We start from the raw sequence: 14315 nt of genomic DNA on the forward strand, positions 1-14315 counted from the left end.
GCTTGTTTTCTCAGTGGTTTATGATTCTCAGTTCTCAGAGACAAGATGGTTTAATGTGGATCAGATGCTGTAATTCGCTGACCTTCAGTGCAGCATTGTCAGCTTCAGGCCCGGTTATCTCCCGCAGGTTGTCGGACCGGATCTCTCCCCTGAGTCGGGCCACCTGGGACTGAGCCAGGTGTAAAGCTTTCTCCAGACGGACCTTCTCTCGAGTCCAAGCTTCCCGCTCTTGAGAAAGCAGCAAACTTGCCGAGTCAATCTTTGACACTCCTCTTCTGATGGACTGCAGGAAGAAAATAAAACACCCCGTAGTTAATATGAGAGCCAGTCTGAACACGAACAAGAAAACGGCAAACAAATATTATGTCCCAGTAAACAAAATTTTACAGATGTTTTACTATTCAGCACTTACGCTGTCGGCTAATCCCAGCCCGGCCTGCCGATGGCGTCGGAGCTCCTCTTCCAAGCGGAGCGTGTGGTTCCTCAGATCGTTCTTCTCCTCGGTCAGACGGCTGACAAAACCCGTCAGCTCGGCGTTCTGCCTCAGCAGCCGCTCCGTCAGGGTGTTGGAGGAGCTGGAGGAGCCTCCTGCCAGCAGGGACACACTCTGAGGGAAACAGACAGAAGATTGACAAACAGTCACGACCAAGCGTAAGGCTCAACAGATGTCGCCTGGGAAAGCATGAACAGCTGATTCTGGCTCGTCGCTACAAGGCAGACAAGAATTCAGTCTTGTATGTTGTGGTTCTTTCTGTCATGCTTTAAAAATAAATGCAACATATATATGCAGAAACTAAGGGAAGCATTTGCTGACCTCGGGGACGGATGGTAGACCTGGGGATTGCTGTAGCATGGTGATGACCTCATCAACACTGGACCGGACCCAGGACAAGTCTTCATTGTCGACCTCTGCAGTCGGCCTGCACAGAAGATGTGTATAAATTAATAATTAGTGGTTTTCAATACAGCCATCAGACACTAAGGTTTTGTTTAAGGTAACTAGAAATTTTTTTTTGATTTGATTACCTGCCAGCAGTCTTGTTGGCCATGCTGCCGACCTTTGAGGAAATGAGGTGGAGCTTGCCCACAATCTTGTCAACGGTGCGCCATGGGCCGTGGTGCAGTCCGCCGGTGTGACCCGTTGGAGAGGCCTCCGTGTTGTGAGGGGACGGGCTGGAGCTCGCCGTCTCAACATGTCCGCTCTTCTGCTGGAACACCCAGTCTTTGGTGCGGTCGGTGGCCTGTTGTTTAGATAGTAGCAGCAATAGCTGTTAAAACCGTATTATAGATACTTTAAACACTTTTTTAAAAATAACTATTGCGTCATCCTGTGTCACTCACACTCTGGCTGTTGGCCTGCAGAGGTCCTCTCCCCTCCCTCTCTCCTCTCTGCTCTCCTAACTGCTTCAACCTCTCCTCCAGTCGCTCCTTCTCTTCTTCCAGACTCCTCCTCCTCTCCAGCTCTTTCTCCAGCTGCTCCTGGATCTCAGACAGTTGTGCTTCCAGCCTCTCCAGCTTGGCCCGAGCCTCCAGCAGCGCCTCCTGGTCTCGCCTGGACCTCTGACTCGTCAGTGACAGCTCCTCCTCTTTTCGTACAACCTCCAGCTTCTGCGCCTCCAACTGACTGAGGAGATCAACCACCTGGAGAGCAAAAGTTAGATGAAGATAATTTTGAGTATTCTGAGTGGCAGTTTGGAGCAAATGTCGTAGAATATAGAAAGCCACAAACGTCCCACCTGTGCATGCTTGTCATCCAGCTCCCTCTGCAGTCTTTCCAGCCGACTCTCTTCCCCCTCAAGGCTCGTCCCATCCTCCCGAACCCTCTCCTGATTGGAGGGGCCGCCGTCCGAGGATGCACCAGTCCGCAGCTCCCTCTCTCTCCCCAGAGCAGTGCTCATCTCCTGGGCCTTAGCTCGCTCCGTCTCCAGCTGGACCTGGAGCTCCTGCAGACGCCTGTGGAGGCCGAGACGCTCCTGTTCAGCCTGCTGGGAGAGCTGAGACGAGGCCTGCCGCTCCTGGTCCAGGGTCTGCGTCAGCTGGTCTACGCGGGTCTTCTGTTCCTCCAGAGTCAAACGCATGTCCTAGTGGGGAAATAAAAATAAAACTTGTTCCTAAAAAAAACTTCAAGAAATAAAAGGTGTGATGGTTAATTGAACCGGTAATTACACGTCTTACCTCCAGTTCCTCTCGTTTACTTTCCTCCGTCCTCCCAGTTCGACACTTCTCCTTCTCCATGGCCCACTGAAGATCTCTGCTTCTCTTCCTCTCCTCTGTCAGCTCGTCATTCAGTGCATCCACCTCAGCAGCTTTCTGTGATACTTCCGCCCTGTCGACATGTTGTGAGCATTTTAAAGAGTCAGTCGTACACTTCTGTTTACTTCTGATGAATTAGATTTTCTCAAACTAAACATTTCTGACTTTGAATTTGAGAGAACAATTGACGCTGTGTGAGCATTGTGTCTGACCTGAGTGTGTCCAGCTCTTTGAGGTGTTTGTGTTGGGCCTTTAGCGTCGTCTCCAGCTCTAGTTTAGTCTGGGACAGTTCAGCCTTCAGCTCCTCCAACAGCAGCCTGTCAGCCTCCGCTGCTCCATCTGCTCCTCCTCCCTCCCTCTGCTCCTTCAGGAGACGTTCACTAGCCACTGAGAGGGCAGGCTGTGTACCTACATTTAAAATAAAACATAAAAAAAGCATCTGATTACTGGATGTACAATATCTTGGAATCGTGATTATATATTTACCAAATAGAGATTTGTTGTAGATAAATACATAAATATTCACCTTGATGAAGTTGCCCTAGTTGATCACGGAGCTGATGAATCTCAGAGATGAGGCTGGACCTTTCTGCTGTGTGGAGTGAACCCATGGCCTCCCTGTGCTGGGCGTCCTGTGTCAGGATAACAAAAACAGGACCTGTTGGACTTTGTGCTTCGTGGTAAAACTTTAAAATACTTTCTACTTCTGTGAAAACACGGAGCAGTCTTAGATAGCTTGAAGAGATTGAGCTGTTGACCTGTTCAGCCAGTCTGCGCTCCAGCTGATTGAGGTGAATGATGGCGTCGCTGGTATCCAGCAGGTCCAGCTGGCTGTAGAGGACATTCTTCAGCACGCTCCGCTCCCTCACAAACACCAGTCGCACTGCGTCCAGGAGCTGCCCACGCCAGTCCACACCTCCCGACGTCTGCAACAAGTCAGACACACACACACACAGGGACATCAGTGCAAAGAGTTTTTGAGAGTCTAAAGGCTCTTTTAAAGTTTATACTTATACTTGTGCGCTCGTCAGTTTGGTTCACTCTGTAAAACGCCACCCAAACGCTAGTGTTGTGTCTCTTTTGCCAGTCGGGTTAATTTTTGTTTCTACTTCCTACTTCAGTTTCAACAATGGCAACCAAAACTTTTGCCGAAATTTCGCCGAACAGGTGTCATACAAATGTTTGTATCTCCAAACCGCCTCTGTTAACCTTTCCTCGATGTGTTCCATCTTTATTGATCCAAAACAATCGATTCGAAAATAGCAGAGATGGAGAAGCAGCCGTAAATAGTAAAGCTGAAACGTTTGTAAAAACCCTTGAGGCTGGTTTGTAATATTGAGCTATGTATTTAAAACCATATGTAAACTTGACTAATCTTTACATCCTCCTGCGTTCTATAAAGTGTTTTATGACGAGGTTTTCTCTACCTGTGTTTCCCTGTGTGTCTGCATCTGGGTGATGAGGCCCTTGAGAGACTCTACAGTTGCCAGCAGGGCGTCTCTCTCCTTCACCCAGCCTGGGACGTTGAACTGGCTTCCCGGTTCTCCTTCAGAGAGAGGGAGCTCCGACAGGGAGAGAACCTGCATGCCTTCCTGGTGCACCTCACGGAGCAACGTCTAGTAAGACAAACACCACAGAGAAACACTGTTGGGATTGGCTTTACTCATTTCTGTTTCTGAATAAAAGAAAAATATGTAAAAACAGGAACACATCAGGGATGCCTCAGCAAAGAAGGCCTGCAAGCAAAAAACTGATGTGTATCTCGTACATTTCTCTGGGGGAATATGGTTACAGTTTCCACATCGCTCATTATTCATAAATAAATGGAAGCTGTACCTTGATCCTGTCAGGCAATGCATCATCCGTTTCTCTTCTGGCGCCCTCTGGAGTCGTTCTGAACTCCTGCTGCAAGCTCGGCAGGTCGTATCCAGTCCTCTGGCTGTAGTCTGAGCTGCTGTCTGCACGACAACAAATAATCTCTTGAAGCAAAATAATGAATGGCGACAGAGGAAAAACATAACAGAGAGCTCAACATCGGAAAATGAAGGATAAATGGATCCACTTTATGCCACATGAAGGGGTTGAATTTGTACTAGACTATGAAAGTTTTGTTTCTGTCAAATGTTAATTCACACAAAACAAGTGATTCAAATTTAGGAAAATAATAATAAATTGTTGGTTTAGGTTCAGCTTGAGCAGTACAGTTAGATACCGGTATCAGTCATCTCATCTCACTCTTGACAAGAAAGCACATTCCCTTGTGTCTTACCACTAGTGTAGCCATCTTTGACATGTGACGTATGGCGGTCTTGTCTTGCCGTAGGACCCTGACGAGAAGATGAAATGAGATTAAAATCATTGTCTGTGTATTATGGATGGAAACAAAGAAAGCTAAATGGCAATGCAGTGAAAGCGATCTTTGTTTGACTCCTTAGTACATAAAAAAACAAGGTTTAAAAGTAGATTCAGGTTTTAAAACAGAAATAAAAAGTTTATCAATTCAAGAAAATCTGCAAGAGACAACCTTTCTTGCAAAAGCCAGATATGAAACATTTACTTCAGACAGGATATAAGTAGGCCTCACCTCAGTAGAGCGCAGTTTGTCAATGACAGCTTTGAGGGCTTTACATTCATCCTCCAGCGCCTGTGTGTCCCTGCGAAGATTCTCGCTTTCGGATATGTGCCGAGCCTCCATATCCAGGATTTCTGCCGCATGGAGCTCCTGCATCTGTACAATCTTCTCCTGGAACTCCCCGATCACTTCCTCCACTTCCTCTTTGGCAGCAGACTTGCTCTCCGGACTGAGATCAGACACCTGTAGAGGGTCTGTCTGTGTGAACGAGTCCGTTACGGCCGCCTGCTGCTGCTGCTCCGAGCTGCTGTTCACCCGAGGGCTGTGAGATTTGCTGGAGGAGGACTGGCTGGAAGGGGCAGAGTTCTTCCTGGAGAGAGATGGTTTATCTTTGGCACTGCCTGCCTTGACGGTTGGCTGTTTGCTTCCTTTTCTTTTAGGCTGTGAGGAAGAAGTAGAGGAGAGAGGCTGAGGAGACGGAGAGGGAGATGGAGAAGGAGAGGGTGGAACAGAGCCCGCTGTCTTCATCAAGGCAGTTTGCACCTCCTGGAGCTCCTCTTTAAGCTTAGAAATAGAGAGTTCACGGGCGCGCAGTTCCTCATTGAGGGCCTCGTTGTGCTGCCTGTAGCTGCTGAGTTCGTCTTTGGTGGTATCCACATTCTTTCTCACCTCCTGGAGCTCCTCTCTGAGTTCAGAAATTAAAACTTCACTGGCTTGTAGGTCCTCCTGAAGCTTCTCATTATGCTGCTTGTAGCTGTTGACGTCTTCTTTAGTGGTGTCTGTATTACTTCTGACCTCCTGGAGCTCCTCTTTAAGTTTAGAAATTAAAACTTCACCAACTTGTAGGTCCTCCCGAAGTTTCTCGTTACTCTGTCTGTAGCTGTCGACTTCTTCTTTGGTGGAAGCCGAATCGTTCCTGACCTCCTGGAGCTCCTCTTTGAGTTTAGAAATTAAAACTTCGCTGGCTTGTAGATCCTCCTGAAGCTTCTCGTTACGCTGCCTGTAGCCGTCGACTTCTTCGTTGGTGGAAGCCGAATCTTTCCTGACCTCCTGGAGCTCCTCTTTGAGTTTAGAAATTAAAACTTCACTGGCTTGTAGATCCTCCTGAAGCTTCTCGTTACGCTGCCTGTAGCCGTTGATTTCTTCTTTGGTGGAAGCCGCGTCGTTTCTGACCTCCTCAAGCTCCCGGTGAAGCTCTGTCATGTCAGACCTCTCTTCATCGGCTTTTACCTTTAGGACGATTAGTGCAAGCGGTCAAATACAATATACACAGGCAGGTATTGCAGGTATACACTGATAATACCATACATCTAGGGTGACCAGATGTCCCGCTTTGTGCGGGACAGTCACGCATTTTCATTACTTTTCACACGTCCCGCAAATTGAGACGTTGTCCCGCATTGTTATTGACAGTCAGACTCCAGTTTCGAAATGCATGTTTTACAATCTGGCATTTATCAAATAGCTGTTTGGAGAAAGCAGTGAGGGCTGTCATCAGGGGTCGGGGCGGGCTGTTTGATCATGTCAATCAAACTGGGACGCGGACGCAGGTTAACGGCGCGCCCACCAACAACAAACAATGCGAATCAGATCAGAACGGCATGCAGCGCGAGACATGGAGGGAAGCACAACCCGTACGACTGAGAAGAGGAAATGCAGCTATAATAAAGGCTGGGAAACTATCTATCCAATGCAAGGCGAGTCTGGTAAAGTTTGCTGTGAAGTTTGCTTGAGTCATTTTTCCATTTCACACGGAGGTGAATACGACGTGAAACGACACAGACAATGCGAGACAAAACGTGTTGCTCACCTTGTGAACTTGGGAAATTTGCATTTAAGCAAGTTTTTATATATATTTATATTGTAAAATATATTTGTTAAGTTTTTATTTGCAGGCTGTTATGTCCTACTGAATCAATCAGATGACAAAGTAATGCCGTAAGCAAAGGGGCAGAATAGAAATGTTTATTTTTTCTCATAGTTCTTTTAGACTACCTTGATGCATTGGTATCTCACATTGTCCCACATTGTCCCACACAAACGTAGTCTTTGTCCCACGTCTGGCGAATTGGGATCTGGTCACCCTACATACATCACATCTGAAAGAATTTCATTTAATTGAAACTTACTTGGAAAAGTTCTCCTTTGAGGTGAGCGATGGTCATTTCCCGCTCCTAAATACAATTGTATATAATTAAAATGACTCATTACAGACAGTACAAATAAATGAAGTTTGCTAAAGTAGTTTAGATTAGTTAGAAAGTTAGATTGATCAAAATAACTCATGTCTGTAGGCCAAGTATGAAGCTACCACCAGGAGACAGTTAGCTTAACTCTGTAGGACCTAGAATAGGTTTGGTGTTTGCCTAATGCTAAGCTAAGCTAATCAGCTGATGGATCCAACTACACATTTACCAAATCAATCAAAGGTCTGCATTTTAAATTTGTAATTTTTTTTTTTTTTCCAATTGAAGTGTCTCTGTACCTGAAGCAGCTCCTGCAGTTTCTCCAGACTTTCCTTGTGGCTGTTCAGTTCTTCTTTAGCAGCCGCTGCCTCATTTTGAGCCTCCACGAGCTCCCGTCCAAGCTCAGAAACTTTTGTCTCTTCACCGTCAACTGATGATACCTAAATGATGACGTTCAAGTATTAGATTTCACTTGCCAGTGAGCATATTTGCTCCTGAGAAAATGAGTGCTTTGTGAAATGTAGACTGTCTAGGATCAAATTTAATTTCCTACCTTTTGAAGTTGATCCTGGAGTGATTCTATCGTCGCTGTTCTTTCCTGGAAAGAAAATAACAAGTTTGTCAGTCTAAACCTTGCACCAAAAAACTCTCACAGTCAGCATGATCAACAACAACACACACCTGGAGCTCCTCCTCCAGTCTGCCGCAGCTCTCCCTGTAGCTGTCGAGCTGCTCTTTGGTGGCCGAGGCCTCCTCCCTGACCTCCTGCAACTCCTCAAGAAGCTGTGAGACAGCCGTCTGCTCATCAGAGGAAGCCTGATTAAAAAGGTCAAAAAGATTCAGACTTATCAGAACAATTCACAGTCTGAGGCTTTAATCACAACGACTGCATTTTGTTGGTTAACCACAAGTGCAAGGAAAATACTAGCCAGATTTTTAACTAGGATTCAAACTAGAATGGTTGGTAGAACATTTTACAGACTGCAAACCAGCAAGAACTAGTCTAGTTCAGTCCTAAAGGTACAAAATCCGTCTACCACCATCTTTACAGCAACTGGTGGTTTAACAAGGGTTATATGTGTGGGACTATTTCAAATGTTCCATATATAGACTCTCACCTCCACAGGCGCAGATGTCGTCTGCTGTGTCCTGGCCTTCATCTGATTGAGCAGATCCATGAGCACAGCCAGCCTCCTCTCGTACTCCAGCACCTCCTCCTCAGAGCTGGAGAGCAGCTGCTTCTGAAGCTCCTGGTCCTTCTGCATCCCACTCAGTCCGACCTCCAGGTCCCGGAGCTTCTGCGTCAGATGAACCACCTTCCCCGTGGGGACTTGCCTCGCTTGAGCCATTCCGCTGAAATCCATTTGGGGAATACCAAAATCGACAAAGTCGTAAGATTGCGGCTCTGCATTTGGATTCTCGTGTGGCTCAGCGCGTCTCTGCGGGTCCTGGTCGTGTTTCGATCCCACTAACTGCTGCTGCTCCTGGAAGGCCTCCAGAGTGGCCTGGGTCACCAGCGCTGCAGCCATTTTCTCCCTAAGATTTTCCTCCAGATGAGAGACCCTCTTTTGGAGACCATCTGCAAAGCCTTGAGTTTGCTCCAACTGCTGGCGAAAGTGGTTTATCTCAGAGTCTTTTTCACCAACCAAGTCCTCGAGCTCCTGGATTCGGAGATCGAGCTCTTGCACTCTGGACGCTGCACTCTGCTCTAGAGCTTGTACCTGGGCCTGCAAGACTACGAGGCCTGCGGTTTTCTCTCTGAGAGCGTCTTCAAGCTCGCCCGCTGCGTTCTCCAGCTTTTCCGATTCAGCCAAGGCCTCTGCATTCTCCTTCAGGCGCAGGTACGTCTCCAACAGTTTGCTGTGCTCTGCTTTCAGTGTCTCGACCTCTTTGGTGGCCAGTTCCATTCTCTGCTTCATTTCATCATAATCATTTTTACTCACAGCGCTCTCCGGCTCTTCTTCCTCCGTCGCCGGCTTTTGTTCAATATTAGCCAGCTCCTGTTGAAGTCTGTCTATGACTGCATTCAGTTGGTCGAGTTCCTCCTCGTTATTCCTCTTCAAACGATCTTGTTCGCTCCGCAGGCACTCCACCTGGGACTCCAGGTCTTTTATCAGCTCATCCCTCTTATCAATTTCCTAAAGAACAAGACGCAGACATTATTAAATCACAAATTTGACGAGTTCACGATTAAACGTCTGAGTCCCTGCTGCGCTTAGAAAGATTCTTTGGTCCCAATTTATTAAAAAATTCTCAACTTGATAAGACTGGAAGCACTTCATAGAGACTCAGAGGTTTAATAAGCCACCCAAGCGAATGATCACCTCACAACAACGAAAAACGATGCTATGGATTTACTTACCAAGACAAAACAAGCAACAAGAAACAAAAAAATATAACCAAATAGAGCAACAAAAAATGGAAGCGAACAGGGAGCACGAGAACACACACACTGATGCACTTCCACGGAGCATATGCGTATTCGAAATAGACTTTGGTTGTATTTCGCATACGCATGTTGTGTTACCTTGTTATCAGAGGCTGTTTCCATGTGTTGAAGCTTAGTGATCTGTTCATTAAGAAGTGCTATTTCCCTGTCCTTCTCCTCCATCACCTTCAAAAGTCAGAGATTATAATGTGATGGCTATTAATGAACAAGTCACGCGTCATCAACTCAGTCAGCCTCGCGGTGGGCGGCTGAAAATTCACTGATTGACAAACGAAATGTTCTCGGCAGCGAGTCTCAATGCAAAACAAAAAATAAACGAAGCAAACAAAAAAAAAGCAAATAAAATTAATAAATAAAAAAATCTGCAAAATGAAAACATTTTGGCAGTTCTAAAAATTATTAAAAATTAAAGTTGTGGTTAAACCGTCGGTTGGAGCTCTACAGTTTTATCCTCTGGTCACACTTGGCAGTTTTAAATAGATTTAATGTCAACAGTAGCCACTAGTTTATTTTCACTGAATCAATTAATCAATTTATTTTAACACAGCGTGGTTGCTCTGTATGTACCTGGAGCATGCTGTCCCTTGTTTCTAGGTACTGCTGCTGGCTGCTGATCTCCTTTCTCTGGATCTCCAGCTGCATGTGAAGCTGCTGCACCTCCTCGCTCTTATTCTCCAGCTCCTCTTTGAACTGCTCCAGCTGCTCCTCCAGGTTACAGATCTGTGGCGTTAAATAAACATCCCGACAATTTTTTTAGAGGAGACGACACAAGACTGTGCAGAGAATAGATGTCAGAATAAATAAAGAAATGCTAAAAACACAGATTTCTTGATTTGTTTATTATTCCTAATTGAACAAAACTTGAAAAATAGACTTTGATATCATAAGATTTTTCCATGCAGGACTGCTCTGTTCTGATCTAGTCCTGAATTGATGAGATGTTTGTATAGCTACATTATGGTATACAAATGAACTATTAAATCTTCTATGGAAACCGTTCCCAGTCAAAGATCTAAAATTGCATATTGACAATAACACGGTTGGCTGCTTTGATAGATCTCAAAGCACGAACTGAACCGCTCCTTACCTCTTTCTCTTTGCGCTCCAGAGCCTCTCTCTCCGTTTGTAACTGAGCCTCCAGCGTGGAGTTTCTCGTCTCACTGATGGGTGCATGCTGCTTTTTTTGTTCAACCTGCGACACGCACAAAAAAAGAAACTGTTTAGCTCAGCAGTCGTTCACAACATGTGCAGAACACAAATCCCCGAGGAGCAACCTCTTGAGATCAAATGGATTTTTGGAGACTCGAGTTGCAAATGCATGTTGCCTTCACCATGTCCTGTGTAATGCAACTTAAACTCTGCCAATTGTCAACTGAGCAGCAGCGCAGCAAACACCACAGCTCTCCACAAACACTGGGGGGCAATCTTGACAGTTGCTAGCCATAGCTCCGTGTCATCACCAAGAGCTGCCGACTGCCGGGGCGGCTGAAGTAGACCCACCCACACATTGTTCTTCCTCTCTGAGCCTCCTCCCATTCCTCCTCTAGCTGTCACCTCATCTACAAGCTCTCTCCCACACCCACCCTCTGCCACGCTCCACAGCTATTGTTCAGGCTCCTTTCTTTTCTCCGTCTCTGCTTCGGTCTCCAGCGCATCCTTCACATCCCTCATCCCTCTCCCTCCCCCTCCCCCTCCTAACCTTCTCCAGGGACTCAGCGCTGGCCAGCAGGGCCTGCTCCAGCTCGCGGATGCGGCTCTCCAGCTTGTCAATCTCTTCGTTGCGCTCTCCCAACTCACGATGCAGCTGCTCTGAGCTGAGCAGCAGCTCACTGCACCAATCCGCCTTCTCCTTCAGTTGGGAGGTCAGCTGGTCCACCTGGTAGCGAGAAGAGAGAGAATCGACAGGAGGGGGAGAGACAGAGAGAGAGAGAGAGAGAGAGAGAGAGAGAGAAAGGGGGGGGTCGTTTAATGATATTCGCTCTCAGACACCACTCGCTACAGCATAGCTGGTACATGTACCGCTAGCTGGGAGGTCAGCTGATCCACCTGAGAAAGGAGGGGGCCGGGAGTGAAAAGAGGTGCAGGGACAGAGGGGAGAAAGAGATTTCACTTGGGGGGGGGGGGTGACACAAACCACAAAGCAGAACATGAACCAGGAGGGCAGCTGTCAGGTAACTGATCCACCTGTGAGATAGGAGAACTTCAGCCGATCAATGAGGAGGAAGAGGAAGAGGGGTCAACAGGAGGAGGGTTTGTTTAATAAGAATTTTTAAGGTTTACCTGCTAAGTGTAGATGTTCTTTGTTAAAGACCATCTGACTTTCAAAATGAGTATCTAAGGACCATATGTCATGAAATCTGACCCTCTAACCAAATCGAAGTGGGACTGTTGTGAAGCAGATGAAGCAATCCTTTCATTGCCATCTCTTCATTAAATATTAATAGGAATACAGCATACGATGGACTCTTCATGAGAGCGCCGGATTATCTATTTATATTGGTTGAAGCTTTACTTCATGATAATTCCCCCATGTGGTTCTTATTTCTGTCCAATTTCTTGCTTCAGAAAAAAAAAACTTGGCTGAGAGAGCTGCTAGTGTTTTCTGCATAGAGACAATAAATATTTAAAGTCTGAAGACAATATCTGAGCAACAGATATTTGATATGAATATTAAAGAACCCACGTTGGTGGATGTATACTTTACTTTTAATCTTAGATTAAAAATTTTGATCAACATTGATTCGATGCTGAATTTTATGCTGCAACGTCGGACTAAGAGACAAGAGGATGGAGCAGAGAGACGTTTCTGACACATACAGCAGAGGTGGGTCAAGCTGGAGAACGGACAAAGAGGGGAACAAAAGAAGCGGACATGTCATTAATCGCTACAGGGGTACTAAAAATGCACTAATTGCTCTCAGGGGAAGACTTAGCTCTACATGTATCTAGAAGCAATACCTTAAAGGTTACTCCATCCACCTGCAATAGCCATGGGAGAGAGAAGGCAGAGGCATAACGGATCACAGGATGGAGAGTTTAAGGGCAAAGAGGGAAGCAGAGGAAGAAAAAGCACTTAGTGTTTAAAAAATGACACAGGAGTCTGCAGCAACGGTTTATCTTAGGGGTGTTTACCTGTGGGTTTAAAGCAGAGCTGCAACTGACTTTTAACTATAAGACAACTATAGCACAAGTCAAGGCAGACTAACTGGTTGAGACGATCTTTGCCAATCAGGCCAAGACAGCAACAAAACAAGAATACATCAGCTACTAAGGATGATAAAGGACAGAGAACAGAACGAGCATCATGCACGTCCTGACATCTTGCACGTCCTGAATTATCTTGTCAGATGATTTTCAAAGTGAAAAGCATAGATGGCGTGCAATATTTTACATCACCTTAAGGAGAGTCTGACAAATCCAACTCACAGAAAATAGGGTTCAATGCTTGCAATCTGACGGTTGTTAGGGCTGTGACAATTGGGAGTGATGCACAAAAAACAACATCATTCTGCTATTCTGTGCCAACAACTAACACGCAGGAGTTAAAAAGTCAGGTAAAGACTTTTTTTCCCCCATAACTATCAGATTCCTGTCAATACAGGAGGATTTTCCATCAGGAATAAACACCAGAAGTTACACAAAAGTGAGTCTGAACAGATGCCTTACTGTATCTGTGACAAATAATCAAGTTCCCATTTACAAAAGCCACTTAAAATTACGTTCTGTGTAGCTGTGCTCTGATAGAACGAAACTAGCTGTAAGCTTATTATAAGTTAATAACTTGCTTATTATAAGTTTACTTATTACATATTAAACTAATAAAAGATAGATAAAGGTAGATAAATAGTTGTCTATTTAGACACCGAGCAGTTTGAACAGGAAAGGAGGAAACATTTGACTCTTTAGTGGTTAAATGCTCAACTAGTAGCTAACTTTGTCTATCTACTGTTTGGTGCCGAGCGAGCAGGTTTATCACAGCTTTATCACTGAGCTTCCTATTGAAGCTTATCGGAGCAAACATTAAAGTTAAAATATTACAAATTCTCCACAGAGGTGAGGGGTTATAAATTTACATAAACCTCTCTCAACAGTTCACTGATCACTAACAGAACGTGTTTTATCAATCTCAGTTTTACACCCAGTGATCATGGAAGCGAAACCTACTATCACACAACTCCTCAAGGACAAAGAACAAACAGTAATTCCTTTCTCTTTCACTTGCGTAACACTCCCACTATGTGGTATCATTTTTTAAGGTCGCACAGGTAACTCGACCGGCTCTATTGTTCCTCTGTGTGTGACTCTGAGCCCAGGCGCTGCAGCCACAACAGTGTTACGTTCAGAAAATGAGCATCTCTCTTACAGTCTGATCCCCTGGCAGGGAGCAGAGCGTTCTCCTGTTACCTCTTTGTTTCTCTGCTCAGAGCCGGCCTGAAGCTTCTGTGGATTCTTCAGCTGATGCTCCAGTTTCTGGATCTCCTGTTGGAAGAAATCCCTCTCGTGTTCCCGGTCCACGGCTTGCTCCTGGAAGAAACAGACAAACAATTAATACTAATAAAACATGCTTGTTGTGAATCATGCACGTGGTCACATAACTGCTCAATAAAACATTAGAAAGTGTTTATGCGTTAGTCATTTCTTCTCTTCTTTATAGTTTATGATCTAGTCAATGCCGTTAGTCTGGGCTGAAGGAAGGAGCAATCTAACGACCTAGTTTGATTAGTTTAACTGTTAAGGTTGTCTGCAGATGATAATACATCTTGTTAATAAAGCAAGAGTTATGCACAGTCCCTCTGTTTGTAGCTGTAGCCGAGAGCGTGGGAAAATTATGGGTTTATTAAAATAATTTGTTGAC

General features: G+C 45.5%; 1 protein-coding gene across 3 annotated transcripts in view; it reads right to left on the bottom strand.

Annotated features, from left to right (window-relative positions):
- Positions 1–14315, bottom strand: part of akap9 (A kinase (PRKA) anchor protein 9) — a 58726-nt gene that overhangs the window by 1690 nt on the left and 42721 nt on the right. For 2 of the 3 annotated variants that reach the window (XM_084563748.1, XM_084563750.1), the window contains 24 exons: positions 13865–13984; positions 11160–11336; positions 10548–10652; positions 10028–10180; positions 9539–9625; positions 8130–9149; positions 7693–7827; positions 7565–7609; positions 7311–7451; positions 6955–6999; positions 4838–6055; positions 4523–4580; positions 4090–4211; positions 3681–3869; positions 3012–3179; positions 2780–2885; positions 2466–2661; positions 2176–2326; positions 1737–2081; positions 1342–1641; positions 1027–1241; positions 815–920; positions 413–607; positions 83–283 (listed from right to left, as the gene is read on the bottom strand). In XM_084563748.1, coding sequence (XP_084419874.1) covers positions 83–283; positions 413–607; positions 815–920; positions 1027–1241; positions 1342–1641; positions 1737–2081; positions 2176–2326; positions 2466–2661; positions 2780–2885; positions 3012–3179; positions 3681–3869; positions 4090–4211; positions 4523–4580; positions 4838–6055; positions 6955–6999; positions 7311–7451; positions 7565–7609; positions 7693–7827; positions 8130–9149; positions 9539–9625; positions 10028–10180; positions 10548–10652; positions 11160–11336; positions 13865–13984 — 5598 coding nt within the window. The remainder of the gene's footprint in view (positions 1–82; positions 284–412; positions 608–814; positions 921–1026; positions 1242–1341; positions 1642–1736; positions 2082–2175; positions 2327–2465; positions 2662–2779; positions 2886–3011; positions 3180–3680; positions 3870–4089; positions 4212–4522; positions 4581–4837; positions 6056–6954; positions 7000–7310; positions 7452–7564; positions 7610–7692; positions 7828–8129; positions 9150–9538; positions 9626–10027; positions 10181–10547; positions 10653–11159; positions 11337–13864; positions 13985–14315) is intronic. The other variant, XM_084563749.1, reaches the window with a different exon arrangement.

This window comes from Chelon labrosus (genome assembly GCF_963514085.1).
Source record: "Chelon labrosus genome assembly, chromosome: 16".
Lineage (NCBI taxonomy): Eukaryota > Metazoa > Chordata > Actinopteri > Mugiliformes > Mugilidae > Chelon > Chelon labrosus.